Genomic DNA, 18,653 nt, shown 5'->3' on the forward strand with positions numbered 1-18,653 from the left:
CAGGCTTCTACACATTTGTTGGAGAAAATTTGGTTTCATGGAAAAGTAAGAAATAGACTGTGGTGGCTAGATCTAGTGCTGAAGCAAAATACAAATCCATGGCTCAGGTGTTTCAAAACTTCTCTGGCCTAGATCCTTATTAAATGAGATTGGGATTGATGGAAAGCAACCCATGATGTTGTATTGTGACAACCAAGATACTTTTAACATTGCACACTACCCGGTTAAATATGATAGGACCAAACACATTGAGGTTGACAAACACTTTATTAGGGAGAAGGTGTCCTTAGGTGAAGTGTGTTTTCCTTATGTCACACCAAAGTTGTAGTTAGCATATGTCATCATTAAAGCAATTGCAAAGAGCAAGTTGGAACATGATCTACATAAGTTGGGAATGATTGACATCTTTTCCCAACTTGAGGGTGAGTGTTGATAGTGCAACTAGTGGACTAACAGCTTTAAGGGCCCAATTCTCTTTTATGTTTTTATTTCTTTAATGTTCTTTTAGTTGGTGAGCTTAAGCCCACTTGTTCATTTATTTTCTAATTAGACTTAGCTTGTGGACCCTTTTAGTCCAAACGCCCTATTAAGGGTCATTTAGTCATTTGCATTATAGAATTAAGTATAAATATAATTGAAGGAAGCAGCTAAAGAACTTTTTGCCTCTCCTTATTGTTCACTCATTCTTTCTCTCTTCTTTCTTCTTCTTCTTCTTCATAAAACCCTCGTTCTTTTAATTTTCCAACAACCTTTATTTGGTTTACCAATTTATGCTACTCTATTTACCTATTTTGAACCACTTTCTTTTCCAAGACCCACCACATTATCTTTCTAGGAACTCTATCATACGCCTTTTCTAGATCAATGAACACCATATGTAGCTCTTTCTTCCTCTCTCTGAACTTTTCTATCAATCAACTCAAAAGAAATATAGCTTCCATGGTTGATCTCCCTAGCATAAAACCAAATTGGTTGTCTGATACACTTGTTTCAAGTCATAATCTTTTTTTTTTCAATTATTCTCTACCAAGGTTTCATAGTGCAGTTCATAAGTTTAATCCCCCGATAGTTATTGCAACTTCGTACATCACCTCTGTTCTTAAATATAGGCATCATGTTGTTGTTTCTCCAATCATCAGACATCTTCATTAAATAGCTTCGTTAGCCATAACAAGTGTACCACTCCCATACCTTTCCATACTTCTATTAGAATCCCATCATGTCCCATCATGTCGTAAAGCCTTTCCCTTCATCTTATTTAGTGCCTCTTTTACTCCAATAGGTCTTACCCTACGGAGGTACGTAATATTTTTAACACTACTAGTATTGCTAGATTCTCCTCCATTAGCACCCTCTCTCCCTTTTGCCCATTTAATAACTTTTCAAAATGGTTTTTGCAACATTGTTTGATTTCCTCATCTTTTACCATGATTCTTTGATCTTTATCATTAACGCGCCTAACATGATTTAAATCTCTATCTTTCCTTTCTCTCAGCATTGCTAGTTTAATGATCAGACTAATTACATTAATGATTTCCTTGCCTAAAACAAGCTTAATTAAAATAATTCTATCCCCAAAACTTTTAACATTTATAATTTCATTTTGTAAATCCTTATCTACTATTATTGCTACACCATTTCTATTATTTACCTCTCCCACATACAATAATTTGTAACCATCAATTTTTTTAGCTTTTTTACCCTTCCATTTAGGGCATGTTTGTTTTTTGGATTTTGAGAGGGGGGGGGGGAAGTTTATTTTCCCTACCTAGGTAAGTGATACCCATGTTCTTTTTTCAGATATAATGTGGAGTCCATGGAAAATTTATTTTCCCTACCTGGGTAAGTGATACCCATCTCCCAAGTGGGTAAGTAACTTTCACACCTGGGGGGAAGTTGCCAACACTTCGATGGGACAGAATTACCCCTTTTAATAATGGCATTTTATGGATAAAATGGTCATTGTCTTATTTACTTGGGAAATAAAAGAACATGGGTAAATGCACTTACCTAGGTAAATATTTCCAAGGAAACACTTACTTGGGTAAGTGCATTTACTCAGGTAAGTCACGGTTCTTAGACTGGCTTCTTTACCTACTCTCATCCAAAAGGATGCGGGAACCCTTGCCTATTTGACACCACAACCGGGCATTGTCATGGCGGGTCACATACAGAGACCATCCTACCAAGTATCCCACAACTGCAACTCCCGATTGTGGTGTCAAATAGGCAAGGGTTCCACATCCTTCTAAACGGGAGCAGGTAAAGTAGCAAGTCCAAGAAACATGACTTTGTTTAGCCACTTGGAATGTAGGAACAACAGGAAAAAACTATGGAATAATGTCTGATGATTTGGCTCTTTCTGGATTTTCACTCCAAAATGAAAAACTTGGGAACAGACATCCGCAACCGTATTGAACATTGAGATTTGAGACCACTACGACACCACCAAGCATGTTAGCTCTAGTTGGGTTGATGGTGATGTCTTTGACACTATTTGACTCAGGAGTGGATACTAACTTCTATGAAAATAATATTTAGTTTAATTTTACTTCACTTTATGTTCTTTTCTTATATATTTAGAACAATAAGACTTCCAAAATCTAATACTCAAGAAGTTGACTTTATGATAGTTTAATTGCTTTAGTGCACTCCATTAGAGCTTCTTTTTCAATTTCCAATTCTGAAATACCTTTCTAGAAAAGTTGCCAAATATCTATCTCCTTTATATTTTCCTTTTCATAATGAATAACAAAATATGTTGAAGCATAGAAGAGGAAAACATGGAGAGAGGGTAATCCTGAAAGGCCCTGTACAAACTGCATGGATATCCAAAAAGTGTCCTTCTGTACATATGGAGATGGAGATGAAGCTGTAACGTACTGATAGAATCATAAGGCCTAAGTGTCAAATTTGGAGACAGGTTTCAAGTATCACAAGTTACATAATGGAACATAAATGCTTGTGGATATAATACTTCCAATTTATTGTTCTCTTTGGGAATTTGGACCAATAACCTTTTGGAAACAGCCTGTGTGTGTATTTGCAGGGGTAAGGCTGTGTACATTTGTCCTTCCCCAGACCCAGCATTGATGGGAGGCTCATGAACTAGGCTTTTTGTTATCTTTTATTCCCTTCTTTGTCTGGTAAAGGTTTAGCAGGATTTGCCAAATGATAGCTTAGCTGCCAAAATCCCCTAACTTTTACAAGGTATGCTAGTCATTCAGCATGGTATAATAGTTTCTGGATAAATCACCATTCTTTAGATACATCAAGTGATGGCCAAATCAAAGAAATTGCTAAGTTACCTACCTCTGAGTCCACAAAATACAGGCAATCCTCAGCTTGGTAATAAAAAGAAGATGCTGGACGGAATAACTTGGCAATTTCAAATTCACCATCCTCAAAACCTGGGGAAGAACCAATCTAACAGATAAACCAGGTAAGTCTGAACTCAGTCATTTCAGTGTATGCTAGTATTACCAAAAAAATATGTACTTTTTATCGCTAACAATTCTAACAAAAAATGTAACAGAGAAAACTCAAGAAAGACCAGCACGGCTATGCTTTAAACAAGCATCGATATGGTAAAAGTAATGAATAAAATACATTAACACTATGAGAGAAATAGATGCATACGCTGAAAACCAAAATAAAATGAATATTAAAATAATGGATCCTACAAAGTGGTATTACTTGGGGCATCTGGATAATGGTTTCAATATTTCTCCATTTCTGGAGAAATTAGATGCAATCTGTCATTCAGAGATCTTAAACCATGTTAGAACTTAGAATTTACAAGCCTAACTGACCAATTCTAAGATAGTGACTCTAGGACTTAAAAGCAAGAGGACAATGAGCCATTTCTTGAATTGAAAAAAACAACTTCAGAGCATCTAATAGAGAACAAAACTGTAAAACTTTAGACCTGCATAAATGATAAAGGAGATCTTCATACTTACACAATCTAAAATCTTTCCATTTCCATCAGAAACGATAATTCGATGATGATTGGTATCAGAAAGGAACAAGTGGTTCCTAGTCTCATCTACAGAAATGCAGCCTGATATCAAAAGAAAATGACACTTTCACAAAGTTCATATAATATTTGTATAATTCTATTAAAACCTCTTGCATGCAATTAACATAATATAATGGTCTGCAAAAGCATCAATCACAGGGTTGATACCAAAATTTTAAAATGCAATGCATAGGCATGATGCAAGGTGTTCCACTACCTAGAGGGGTGAGTCATAGTTTAGAATGCAAGAAGTGTAACTTGCCTGAGCACACGGAGGTGCAATCTTCTTCCTCTTAGGCGTGCATGAGGCACATGAGGGGTGAACAAAGAATTTTGGAATGGCTTTTGGGCACTGCTAGATTTAGGTTTGAAGTTTGATGGTTTGAATTGATTTACTTACTTGTCTTTGTGATGTACTGTTCTATCTTTTTGTTTTTGGTGATCTCTCATCACCATTATTCTGGATGTAATTTTCCTATTTAATTAATGAATTTTCTTTCTTATTTATTATCCTAACAATGAGATGTACAAGTGATGTACACCTCATGCAAAAGGCATTTGAGGCATAAGCCTCAAAGGCATCTGATGTAGGCACATTTGGTTGGCCAGTATGGGGCTGACATGTGTCGGCCATTGGGCACCAGAAGAGGCCCATCGTGGGGTGCGCAAGCTCATTCTATGCGGACCAGGCAGGCCCAGTCGAAGGGCACCACGTGGCTCTGCCAGATTATCGTGCATAGCCCTCATACGGCTCACATCTGGGCCATCCGAGCCCAAATGCCCCCAGGCACCTCCCACAAGTAAAGGATCTGGAACCTTCGAGACTCTTGGTATTCTTCTTACCGAGACTTGGTGCTCACAAGTGACCTCGTCTGGGTGCTTCTGCACCAGACTTCCTACTTGCCTCGTGCGGACACTAACTTGATCGTCGGAGTCCTTGCCTCGGGTCTTCACCCGAGGCCTTTGACACTTCCTTGCAAAGCAAACTCTTCGGGCTTCTTCGGATCCCTCGTACGCACGGATGAGTAGCTTTACTTCGACACCACCTCTTCCAAGACCATCCACCTCGGCCACTGGTCCTCGGCCTCTTCCATATCCAAGAAGGTGATCTGCCTCGACCTCCAGCCCCGGCCTCAGCACACCCCACCGATCCTCAACAAGCCCTCAGCTTCAGCTCCCTCGCGAAGTACCTGGAGCCCTGAAGCCCTCGATTCAGCCCCGGATCTCAAGAGTGAAATTACTGTGTTGCCCTCAGCCAATCCGAGCGACAACAGCATCCATATTGCAAGTGTATGCCTTAGGGTGTTTTGAGTGTGCCTCGCTTGGAAAGCTAGACAGGTTAGGATAGGGAGTTGCAACCTTTGTTCTTCAGAGTAAGTCCACAACCTAGATTTTTTAGTTTAACCCTTCGTAGAAATTCCATAAGTAAACATAAAATAATTCCTCCACTGTCACCTTTTATTATAAGCCTTACACCAACAAAACATTATAAAAAAAAAAAAAAAGCCTTACACTAGCAACCAATAATGCACCGTGACATGCTTAAAGTAATTACCATAAGTGTACCAAAATGAAAGCATATATAGTACTACTTCAAATAATTATAGATAAGCACAAAAAATGCTTAAAGCAACTAACCTATAAAAAAAATGCTTAAACCAACTACCATGAATGTACATGGTTAATGACCAATTTTACCCTTTTACTATTAGAGTGCTCCATTGAACATTAAAAAGAGACAATTTCACCAATAATGCACCATGACATGCTTAAAGTAACTACCATAAATGTACCAAAATGAAAGCATATATAGTACTATAAATAATTATAGATAAGCACAAAAAATGCTTAAAGAAACTAACCTATCAAAAAAATGCTTAAACCAACTACCATGAATGTACATGGTTAATGACTAATTTTACCCTTTTACTATTAGAGTGCTCCATTGAACATTGAAAAGAGACAATTTCACCAACCTTTTTGTATATTCAGTTATTGAGGGAAGATCATCGCAAATTTTGCAATACAGAGGCATTGAGTCATACAGAACAGGGCTTCCTCTATATGAAGTTATGAAGCTCAATTTCAATGGTACTTTATAAGGTCATTTACTTAGACAACCCTTATAGTTTTGCCTAGTTACTAAAACACCCCCTACAATTTGCGTATTACTAAGGGGCTTGACTATGATGCTGGAAAGACATGATACGGAAAAACATATAACCAATCAACAGACATGATAAAAGTGGGAACCAATCGAGTTGGTTTTCCTCAAAATTCAAGGGAGGTTTTGCTTGGTCAAAGCCTTTCCGGCATTATAGATTTTCTCATTATTAAGATACCCCCATATTTTGCAAATACAGAGGCATTGAGTCATACAGAACAGGGCTTCCTCTATATGAAGTTATGAAGCTCAATTTCAATGGTACTTTATAAGGTCATTTACTTAGACAACCCTTATAGTTTTGCCTAGTTACTAAAACACCCCCTACAATTTGCGTATTACTAAGGGGCTTGACTATGATGCTGGAAAGACATGATACGGAAAAACATATAACCAATCAACAGACATGATAAAAGTGGGAACCAATCGAGTTGGTTTTCCTCAAAATTCAAGGGAGGTTTTGCTTGGTCAAAGCCTTTCCGGCATTATAGATTTTCTCATTATTAAGATACCCCCCATATTTTGCAAATACAGAGGCATTGAGTCATACAGAACAGGGCTTCCTCTATATGAAGTTATGAAGCTCAATTTCAATGGTACTTTATAAGGTCATTTACTTAGACAACCCTTATAGTTTTGCCTAGTTACTAAAACACCCCCTACAATTTGCGTATTACTAAGGGGCTTGACTATGATGCTGGAAAGACATGATACGGAAAAACATATAACCAATCAACAGACATGATAAAAGTGGGAACCAATCGAGTTGGTTTTCCTCAAAATTCAAGGGAGGTTTTGCTTGGTCAAAGCCTTTCCGGCATTATAGATTTTCTCATTATTAAGATACTCCCCATATTTTGCAAATACAGAGGCATTGAGTCATACAGAACAGGGCTTCCTCTATATGAAGTTATGAAGCTCAATTTCAATGGTACTTTATAAGGTCATTTACTTAGACAACCCTTATAGTTTTGCCTAGTTACTAAAACACCCCCTACAATTTGCGTATTACTAAGGGGCTTGACTATGATGCTGGAAAGACATGATACGGAAAAACATATAACCAATCAACAGACATGATAAAAGTGGGAACCAATCGAGTTGGTTTTCCTCAAAATTCAAGGGAGGTTTTGCTTGGTCAAAGCCTTTCCGGCATTATAGATTTTCTCATTATTAAGATACCCCCCATATTTTGCATTTGCTTTACTTGCTTCATTGTTCACTAGCAGCTGTCCATGTTTCCGTCTGGGAGTGCTCAAGTGACCTCATACAATGACTGGAAATGTGTAAGGGCATTTTCTCATGATTTTTTATTCTGAACCCCCATCACTTGGGGTGGTTTGGGAAGAAAGGAATGGATGAGCCTTCAGTGGGAAAAGTAGATCTTTGGAGGAGATTTTGGACAGCATCAAAATAAAGGTTGCACACTGGGTAAAAACCATAGAAAGCTTTCAAGTTTTTTCTGTTACTGATATCTTTAGAGCTTGGACAGAGGTGGTACAATCATCAAGAGAAAAAGAAAAGACAAGGCTGGATTTGAAACCTCTTGAAGGAAATAAAGTGAAGCTGAACTTTGATGGCAGCTTCTTTGGAAATCCGGGCATGGCTAGAGTAGCTGGTGTGATCAGGAATTCTGAAAGTAGAATACAGGCTCTCTATTCATTACCCATAGGACTGGTAAACTCATTGAAAGCTGAACTTTTGGCCTTGCTTCAAGGTCTTCGATTAGCAAAACCACTGGGATACAGACAGGTGGAGGTGGAAGGGGATTCAAAGCTAATTTTTCATGGGCCAGTGATAGCATCCAGACTCCATGGACTCTTAGACATGCTTTTAGGAAACTCGAAAATATTGATAAGGACATAAATGTTGAATTTAAATGGGTGAGAAAGACTGCAAATGGGTTAGCAGATTCCCTTGCTAAGCAAGGAGTAATGAGTCAGCATCTGTTTTGGGCTGCTATGTAATACTGAATGTAGTACTTTGGGAGGCAGTTTTCCTCTTTGTATTAACTTTTACTTTTGTTCTTGAAATTTCTCTTTGGTAATCAAAAAGATAAAATACCCCTATCACTTCCCTCTCTCTGAATGTTGTTCCCAAACTTCTCAAACCACACAAATCACCTAGATTTCATGACTCCACCTGTTTCTTTCAAAGATCACTGCTTTGTTTCATCACCAGCTCTGCAAGGTGAGCTACAGATCTGTTTCTATGAACTAGCCCTGGAAATTAGAAGACAGTTGAAATAAACGACCCTTAACTGTCACTGAATTAATCTCCTGGAACAGTTGAAAACTACTTCTACTTCTTTGTTCTCCAGAATAAGAAGCATACAAAACCTGGATTTCAACAATGGCTCTTCCCATTGTGGAATATACAAAAGAATGGTTTTCCATTTGACGCTGTGATCGGCTGTCTAACTCTTGCACCCTTGTTACAGCATCCACATGGGAGCAAGAGTTATCATTTTTTACTGTCCTGAAGATCTGTGCAAGAAACATCGCAGCCACACCTGAGAGCAACCATTTCACCAAATAACCTTTTTTTGGCCTCAAATCGTAATTTTTAGCATTTTTACAAAATCTAAAAATTTATCAAAAAGTGTAAGGATAGGGTGGGTTAAGCAGAGTGCTAATTCTATAGCCAATGCCTTTGCCAAGTGTCCAAGCAGGGGTGGTGAGAGGTTCTTTGTTTTGGGCACAACTATAAGGGAGATGGGGCATTTGGGGGAAAGATGAGAAGTTTTTATCACTCATGAACTTTGATCTTTACTTTTATCTGTTGTACTTCCAAAATTTGCTCTTATTAATAAAATTTTGAGGTTAATCATCAATATATATATATATATATGTTAAATAAAAAATATTATTTATATATACAAATATTACATGTAAAAATAGTTAAATATTATTTTATTGATAAAATACATGTTTATACATATATATATATATATATGTGCGTGTGTGTGTGTGTGTATATTACATATGTTGACATGGCACGGTCTGACCCATTCAACCTAGACAGTGGAACAGGTGACCCACAACCTGGAGGCAAAATTTGTTCAACCTCCAGATCAGTTTTTAAAACATTGCCAAAAGGTGGTGTGGTGGTATCTCAACCATTAGGTTGAGACTCTAGACTACCATGTGGGTGTGTACTGGGACACACATTGATATTATCCAGATGAGTTAATCCACCAAAGGACTAATGTTATTGTCAATTACATGAATCACATAGATACAAAGTCTTTTCTGTCTTTGGGCCTAAGTAGTTCCAAGATTGTAGTTGATAGACACCTTCTAAATCATCCGGTTCCTTATTGACATGAAATATCCTAAGGGTAAACCTGGGCTTCTCACCAATATTTTAAAACGCAGAGGCGTGAAGCGAGGCATTCCACTACCTAGAGGCATGAGGCATAGTTCAGAACGTAAGAGACGTAAGCCTCCTTAAGAGGAGGGGGGCTGAGGAGGAAGAAGAAGCAGAAGAATCTCATTTTTCTTTATTTTTAATAAAAATCTTTTATATTAATAAAGAAGATGCATAGCACTAGTTAAAAGGGAGGGTCTTGTCGAAGCAGAGGTAAGTGAGGCGGAGCGGTGTGTACTAGGATATCTTAGCAATTAGGGTGACACTCTGGACTGCCAAGTGGGTGTGTACACACTGATATGATCCAGATGAGTTAACCCATTGAAGGACTAACATTACTATCAATTACGTGAATCATTTAGATACAAAGTCTTTTCTGTACTTGGACCTAAGTAGTTCCAAGATTGTAGGGTTGAGATCAATCACTTTGATATGCCATAGGTAAGGCTACTAAAGGTTTAGTTGATAGATCCAATATGTTTGGTAATTGAGAGCAATTCTGTGATTCTGAGAATGTCCAATGAGGGATCTGCACCCTTAGACAAGAGAGTATTACCGTCAAGAAGTTGAGTTGAATCGAGACTCTGGCCAGCAATCCTACTTGGACTACGACTCTGGCAAAAGAATCCAATAAGATGAAGACTCCCATATATGTCCAATGAGGGATCTGCACCCTTAGACGAGAGTATTACCGTCAAGAAGTTGAGTTGAATCGAGACTCTGGCCAGCAATCCTACTTAGACTACGACTCTGGCAAAAGAATCCAATAAGATGAAGACTCCCATATAAGTCTCAAGGTAACATTGGGATGATAAAGTTGAACTAAGACTCCCAGAGAGGTCCTAGTTGCATTAGGACTCTAGCATTCTAGCTCTAGAGGAGTTTTGAGTGAATATGAAAAGTAAGTTAGGTGGCTTCCTAGAAACAGTAGGACTCTTGGTGAAATCCCATTAAATGGTGATTAGTCCAAATTTAGATGCAAAAGAACAGAATTGTCATTTCACTTTGCATGAAGGGGACTACGTAATAATTTCTAATATTTTACAAGTATTCTATTATTATTAAATTTGCATATCATATATTCTGTTTTAGTCCTACACTCCTTATTTTAAAACCTCTTGTTTCTAGGTATTTATCCATAAACTTAATTTTGCATTTAATCTTTCATTAATTTTAGCAATTGAAACAATGTCATCAGCACACAATTTAACAAATAATGAATATAAAACACAATGACCTAGAAGAGGCAATTTGTTAATACTAAGTTATCATGTCTTTTTGTTCCTTTTCCCCCTATTAAGTATTTCAGTAATGTTTTAAACCTCTAGATTACATCAATGTCCAACTTAGAAGTGAATGAACAAAAAATGTAGTTACATATAGAAAGAAAAAAAAAAGTATTCAATAGAATAAGAAGGAATACAAGTAATTGATAAGAAGTTGTTGTCAAATAGCAAGTACATAGTATAGCCTAGCAGTAAAACTACACCTGGAAAGTATAAAAGTAAGTTTTGGAGAAATGAACAAATGTATGGTTCCTTAATGAACTCAGACTGCTTTACTCCAGTGCCTTGAAACTTCTGGACTGTCAAAGAATCTCCACTATGTAACAAGTTTAATTCCTCAATATCTGCAGATAGATACCAAACACACAATCAAAATTACAAGATAACAATGAAATTTGCAACATTCATAAATTAAAAAAATAAATAGTGACTAATCATGGAATAAAAAACACAAAATGGCACCCACATGATAAAAAAAATAAAAGAACTCAAATAACAATATACCAAACTTCTTCAATCATTTAGCTCAGCGCATTTAAGGTGCCCGATCAACATTAGATTTCAGAGGTTTTTAGTGCCACAACTGCTACAGGTGGGACATTGCATAAGCAATCAGAATTCCATCATAAACATGGATGAATTAGTTTCTCGTCACTTCATTGCACAGCATCAAAACATTGATCTGCAATGACCATAATGGAGTTAAACATATACAGAAGCCTCCTAATCAACTCTATACTATATCATCTCCCTTAGAAAAGGCAATGTAGTCCCCTTATCCAGAGTAGTAGTGTTTTTCAAGCCAGTGGGGCCCATTATCCAGCAAATGGTGCCCATAGCTGCCTCTAAACGGATGAAGGATACATTTCACATCTAAGTTGCACTTGAAGAAACTCAAGTGCAAACTACACTTGAATCCACCGGTTGAGTGGTCCCCCCTGTTAGACTGTCTATGCCCTCTTAGCTCCAATCAGATTGATGTACACATACATTTATTGTAAATGAATAAAAGTGCATTATTGTTTCATGTTGATGTTGGTATGTTTCTGTGAAATTACCCCTTAAATTGGACACTTATCAGACTCGTGTTAGTTTAGAATGTTCTTAACCATTGGATAGACTTGGGGAGTTTATCCTGCCAAGGCTGACACTGATGTGCGGCCAAAGAAGTTGGGGCAGCTTGTTTCAGCTGCTAAGGTTAGACCCAAAGCACATGTAGTGTGTGTTTGGTTGAAACATTGAACCCGGACCATTTTCCAGTTATGCCCTAGATTTTGGAGATTGATGGGCAAAATTGGAAAGTTACACATAACCCCTAAACTTGATTATGGTACTGCACTAGGTTTTGGATTGAGTTGTCTTTGATATGCCAATCAGTGAGATCCATTGAGGGCCAAAACCTGAGTATGTTGGGGCAATCTAAGAATTCACTTGAGTGGGTGATCATAGTGATAGGATCGGCCCCTTTGTCGGACAAAGTGAATGATAGGGCTTACACTCTCTCTGATGGAAACCTAAACCGACAGTAGATTTCAACTGTGCTTGAGATTTGGTTTTGCAAAATATATTTATATGATATATAACACATTTAAGTTTTTCAATTTTGTTTCTGATTTTTGCTAGGACCAAAAACACAAAAAGATACGTGGGCAGATTAGTCAAAGAAGCCTTGATTAAAGTCAGCCTACCACCCTTTGATAGGTAATTCTTCTTCCATGTGGCCAGTCTTTGTTCACACTTTTCTATCACCAGATCCCAAAAGCTTTCACTTCTAGGGTTTCATCCCAGGGCATCCCCAAATAAAGAATAGGCCAATTTTCAACTTTGCACCCAAGAGCTTCCTTGAAGTTTTCCAACAAAGTTTTCCCACTAAACTGCTTTTTGAGAAATTCACTTTAAGTCCTGGCACCATTTCAAAGTATGTTAGAATCCGCTTCAGATTTTTTATTGTCTCCAAATCAACATCCAAGAAAAGGAGAATATCATCAGCAAAAAGTAGATGGGAGAATTGAATTGCTTCTCTGCCTACTTCAAATCCCTTCAGCAAATTTAAACGTTTTGCTCTCTCAAAGAATTAGCTTAACACATCAACAACTAAGGTGAATAATAAGTGGGAGAGTGGACATCCTTGTCCAAGGCCCCGTCTAGCCTTAAAATAGCCTTTAGGCTCTCTATTCACCAATACCGAAAACCAGGCAGAACAAATACAACCTTTTATCCACCGCACCCATCTAGGGCCAAAACCTTTTACCTACAGAATCTCTAGGAGGCAATTCCAATTGACTTTGTCCTATGCCTTTTCTAAGTCAATTTTCACTACAACTCCCGAGAGCTGAGATGTTTTTTTTTTTTTTTGTCTTCTTTCTTCTAAGTATTCGTCAGCCACTAGAATAATGTCCACTATTTGTCTCCCTTTTACAAATGCAAATTGATTTTTGGAAATTAGATCCCCCAAGACCTCTTTCAGCCTATTCGCCATACCTTGGCCAAAATTTTGTATATGCTTCCAATCAAACTTATGGGACAAAACTCTTTTACTTCCAAGATGCCTTCTTTTTTTGGAATTAGAGCTATAAAAGTTGAGTTGTTTCCCTTGTTTATTATGGCTGAATAGTAGAAATCATTAAACACCTCCATTAAGTCCAATTTGATTGTGTCCCAGCCAGGTTGAAAGAAGAACATGTGGAAGCCATCTGGCCCAGGAGCACGATCCCCATCCATACTATCAATAGCCACCTTAATCTCTTGTTCTTCAAAATCCTTCTCTAACCAGGTCTTCTTCTCCTCTAATAAGGTGTGGCCATCCAAAGAAGTCAAGAAGTGTTTTCTTGGAGAAACCATAGAAAAAACTTCTTTGAAATGCTTCGAAATGTTCTCTGCAATTTCCTTTTGATCATCAACATCTCTATGTCCAACCTTCAATTTGGAAATGTGATTTTTCCTATGTCTCCCTAAGGCATAGCTGTGGAAAAATTTTGAGCTGTCGTCCCCTACATTCAACCATTTAATTTTGGATCTTTGTCTCCAAAAAATTTCTTCTCTCCTAATTATCTTTTCCCAATCAGTCTTTAGTGCCTCTCTTTTCCTGAAATCTTCAATGTCTAGAGTCCCATTCTACTCCTTCAAGTGTAGATCATTCAAAGCCATAATTAACTTGTTTTATCTTCTGTCCACTTTTTAAATTCCTCTCTTCCCCAAATCTTCAACTTCCTTTTCAAATATTTCAATTTCTGCAAGAAGCGAAACCCAGCCCAACCTTCCACCCTACATTCCTCCCACCAAGAAGTCACCTTTTGATGAGAATCCTTGTGATAAATCCACACCTTCTCCACTCTAAAAGGGGTTTTCCCTTTTTTCAAAACCTCATTTTGCAAGATGACCGGCCAATGGTCTAATGTGCATCAAGAGCTTAAGGCCTGAATAAAGTCAAGGAAATGTTCCTCCTATTCGTTTGTTATCAGAAATCTGTCTAATCTGCTGCAAATGGCTCTTTCTTGCAAGTTAGACCATCTGAATTTCCCAATGTAGAGAGGAAGATCTCGGAGATTGTGCCTAGCAATGAACTTCGAGAAATCCTTCATACTTCTAGTCAACCTTCTGTTGTTCGAGTTCTCCCTGCAAAACCTTGTGGTGTTAAAATCTCCCCCGATACACCAAGAAAATTCTTCAAACTAATGAATTGAGTCTAGCTCATCCCACAGTGTAGAAATTTCAGTAGGAGAGTTGGACCCATAAACTCCTGTTAGGATCCAATTGAAACCATCTGAAACACATCTGAAAAGAATTGATAGTGTAATCCCCATTGTCAATTTCCAGGCCTGTCACAGTCTCTTCTCTCCACATGATGATGATACCTCCTGCAATCCCAGTAGTTAGCAAGACTGCCCATTTTCTCCCTCTGATTCCCCAGATAGCTTTAATGCGCTTTCTTTCTATCCACTACTTCCCTTTTTGTTTCCTGAAGGATTACAATGTCCGGATTTTTCCTGATTAAGGTGTCTTTGACCATGCTTCTTTTTAACTATCCTCCCAGTCCCCTAACATTCCAGTTCAAGATCTTCATTTGTTCAGCCCCGTGGTCTTGCCCTTACCGTGTCTACTGTGTCACCCTGACCAAGCCTACCCACTCAGAAAGTTTCAGTGAAAGAGGACTTGCATTTGGGGAGTTCTGTTCTCCTCTCTAGGGCGGCAGTTTCTGGAAAAGTGCACGCATCAGGTTGGTGAATCCCATCTGCTGTTCTCTCAATTTGATTTTTTTTTTCTTCTTGAACCCCAGATTTGATCCCGCCCTAGGGCTTTCCTACTTCTTAATTGTTTTTTTGAAGTGCTAAATCAGTTCTGGGGTGATTCCATCCCTCTCCTCAGTCTGACAGTCCTGAGACACTACTGAGTTGGACTGTCAACACTAGAAATCTGTTCTGCCTTTTTCATTGGAGGATTTCAAGTCCTCTATGGGAAGAAATATTCCTGTGGACTGTACTAGTGAAGTTGGGTGATTTTACATATCCTCTGAATCGATTTTCCCTTGTTTGAGCCTTCTCTTCAAATATTCTTCTACTTCTTTCTTTCCAAAGTTCCTAACAGACAAAAAAAAATGCAGCAACAGTCAATCTTTGCCTTGAAATTCCCTTTACCTTTGATTACTTGGAGAAAATCTCCTCCATAGGATTAGGAAACCAACTGCCAGACATGAAGAGCCTAAAGAATAAGCCCCAAATGAACATAGAGAAAAGGCACTCAACAAGCAAATGATAGACATTCTCCACTGCATTCTCACAAAGATAGCATCTACTAGCAAGGTGAAAACCTCTATTTTGAAGATGGTTTAATGTCAAAATGATATTCAACGCCACTAACCAAGCTAAATCTTCCACCCTTGGGGGGACATGGTTTCCCTAGATGCCTTTCGGTTCTAAACTTTCTCCATGATACAACATTACCACCCACCAAGGTATAATCGAGGTTTAGAGTATTGAGATACACATCCTCTCCTCAGGGCCCTAGCCTATTTATAGAATCGGGGAACCAGGCTATGCACATGAGCATGTATATTCTAGAACCTTCTCTACCTTAACCAACATGCAGGAGAAAAATCCTGTCTTTTTCTCCCCAGTAGACATGTGTCCTGTGTACCGCAATGCTGTTAGAACAGTGATTTCAAAGGTGAGCTTAGGTGCACAAGCGAGGCGCATTCGAGGCACAGCACTTTCAAAAGGTGCGTACTTGGTGTGCCGTAGGCATGCGCCTAGTGCACCTTGCACTTCAGCCCAAGCACGCACCCTTTGAAAATTTCTGCATTTTTTCTGTTTTTTTATGCTTAGCAGCTACCCGTATTTGCCAATGTTGCTCCTTCATTCATCCTAATAAAAGATATTTTTAAAAGACAAAGTTATAAAACCTTATTGTAATAGGGATTAAGAAGTTAAGACCCTGATATGGACTTCTTTGGTCTTGCCTCGAGGGGCTTGGTACAAAGGCGGCTCGTAGAATCAGAAACGTATAATTTTTAGCATCACATTAGCTATTTGAAATAACGGCTCAGTTTGGAAAGAGTACAAAAACAAAAATGTACAATACAAATACATACAAAATAATACAAAACACAAGGTTTTGCACTCTACATATTTGTATTTGTACTCTTTCCAAACTGAGACAATGCAATTGGGAAAAAAAAAGAGATTAAAAGTCTACATGCTTGAATATATTTTATATGTTATGATTGATTTTATTTTTAAATTTTCATTTTAAATATGTTTTACATGTTATGTTTATGTATTTTAATTTAGATAATAGGTTTTTACATTTATTTTAAAATTTAAGTTATATTTTAATTAATAGTGTTTATATTTTGCACTTTTTGAATTTTTTTAGCATTTTTTGAATTTTTTTGGAATTTTTTTGCATTTTGGCACCTTGCTTCAAAAAGGCGCACGCCTTGCATTGTGCCTTACGCCTTGGGTGCAAAATGGCCCTTGCGCTTTTAAAACATTGTGTTAGACCACATTCTTGGGGGCCACTTAGGAGATAACGTGTGTCCACATGGTCATCCGGTACAACCAATCGTGGTTTCTCAAAGGCAGTCATGCGTCTCCCCCCAAGTGCACTCCCATAGGCTGAGATCTTAATTCAAGCCTCATATGAGACTGGTTGATCACAAGGTCAAGACTATTTATCAATTCTAGCTGGATCTCACTCACTAGTGAGGCCTTGTTGTGTTTGCAAGACCCTCAACGCATGAGATCCTTTCTCACTGGATCTCACTTGGTCTTGCAAGATCATGTTTTTCCCCTATTGCCATGACCCCACGAGCCCCACCAAAGGTCCCCATCAATGCCTCACTCTCAAATCCTTAGATATATATCCACTCTTTCACACCTCTCCACAATTTCCAACAAGACTTTATGATTTCTTAGGTCTTCTACCCCTATATACTTTGTTGAAACTGAAGAGAGGAGAGGAGAGGAGAGTTGAGTGTTCTGCAATGAGGGTTCTGAGAAGAGGATTTCAAACACTCTCTATCTCAGCCCTCTAACACTGTTTTATTAAATATATTTGAGTAATTACAAGGAGGCCCTTAGTTGGGCAAGAATTTACAAAGAACTTAAAAAAAAAACTTAATATTGACAGAATGGGCCCAAAATAACAAGAAGAATAAACAACCTATGGGCCATTCGGCCCATCTTCTCTACACTCCCCCTCAAACTGAGCATAGATGTCAATCATGCCAAGCTTGCTGGCATCATGCTGAAGTTTGTACTTGGGAATGCCTTTGGTAAGAAAATCTGCCAACTGTCCTTCAGATGTGATGAAAGGAAGACACACTTCACCCGAAGAGACCCTTTCCCTAATGAAGTGTCGATCAACTTCAATATGCTTGGTTCTATCATGTTGCACTGGGTTGTGAGCAATGTTGATGGCAGCCTGATTATCACAGTACAACATCATTGGCTTGTCATATTCAACTCCAAGTTCTTCCATCAAAGATTTTAGCCATAATAATTCAGAAACCCCATGTGCCATGGCCCTGTATTCTGCTTCAGCAGAAGACCGAGCAACAACCGATTGTTTCTTGCTTCTCCAAGAAACAACATTACCAGCTACCAAGCTGCAATACCCAGAGGTAGATCTTTTGTCATCAATGTTCCCGGCCCAGTCAGCATCGGTGTAAGCTTCAAGTTTCATATGACCATGCTTGGCAAACAGAATACCCTTTCTTGGGGAGCCCTTCAAATAGCACAGGATTCTCTCTGCAGCTGCCAAATGAGTGTCTCGAGGAGCATGCATGAATTGGCTAATGCAACTGACTGCATATGCAATATCTAGCAGAGTCATGCATAGATACAAAAGTTTCCCAAGAAGTCTCTGAAAGATTCCTTTGTCTTCTAACAATGTCCCTTCTGAGGCTGAGAGTTTATGACTCATATCAATAGGAGTAGCAGCTGGTCTAGCACCCATCTTTCCAGTTTCAGAGAGCAAGTCAAGAACATACTTCCTTTGGGAGATAAGAATCCCATCCTTGGATCGAGCCACTTCTATGCCAAGAAAGTATCTCAATTCCCCCAAATCTTTAATCTCAAACTCTGTATGGAGTAAAGATTTTAGATCATGAATTCCTGAGGAATCATTACCCGTCACTACAATATCATCTACATACACAATGAGGTATACTGCCAGAGGTCCACTCCTCTTCACAAAAAGAGTATGATCGGACTGTGTCTGCACATAACCAAAGTTAACAAGTGCTGTTCTAAATCTCTCAAACCATGCTCTAGGGGACTGTTTTAGTCCATAAAGAGATTTCTTCAGCCTGCAT

At 38.4% G+C, this 18,653-nt stretch overlaps 1 protein-coding gene across 2 annotated transcripts in view; it reads right to left on the minus strand.

The window, feature by feature from the left end:
- The window catches only part of EMB1974 (NHL domain-containing protein), an 83,554-nt gene that overhangs the window by 19,981 nt on the left and 44,920 nt on the right, over positions 1-18,653 (minus strand). The window contains exons 7-9 of one of the 2 annotated variants that reach the window (XM_088966967.1): positions 11,044-11,184; positions 3,963-4,048; positions 3,313-3,426 (exon numbers count right to left, since the gene is read on the minus strand). In XM_088966967.1, the coding sequence (XP_088823093.1) occupies positions 3,313-3,426; positions 3,963-4,048; positions 11,044-11,184 (341 nt within the window). Of the gene's footprint in view, positions 1-3,312; positions 3,427-3,962; positions 4,064-11,043; positions 11,185-18,653 lie in introns of both variants that reach the window. The other variant, XM_088966966.1, reaches the window with a different exon arrangement.

Source organism: Nelumbo lutea, chromosome 1 (genome assembly GCF_056320005.1).
Source record: "Nelumbo lutea isolate HS-2025 chromosome 1, American lotus-T2T, whole genome shotgun sequence".
Classification (NCBI taxonomy): Eukaryota; Viridiplantae; Streptophyta; class Magnoliopsida; order Proteales; family Nelumbonaceae; genus Nelumbo; species Nelumbo lutea.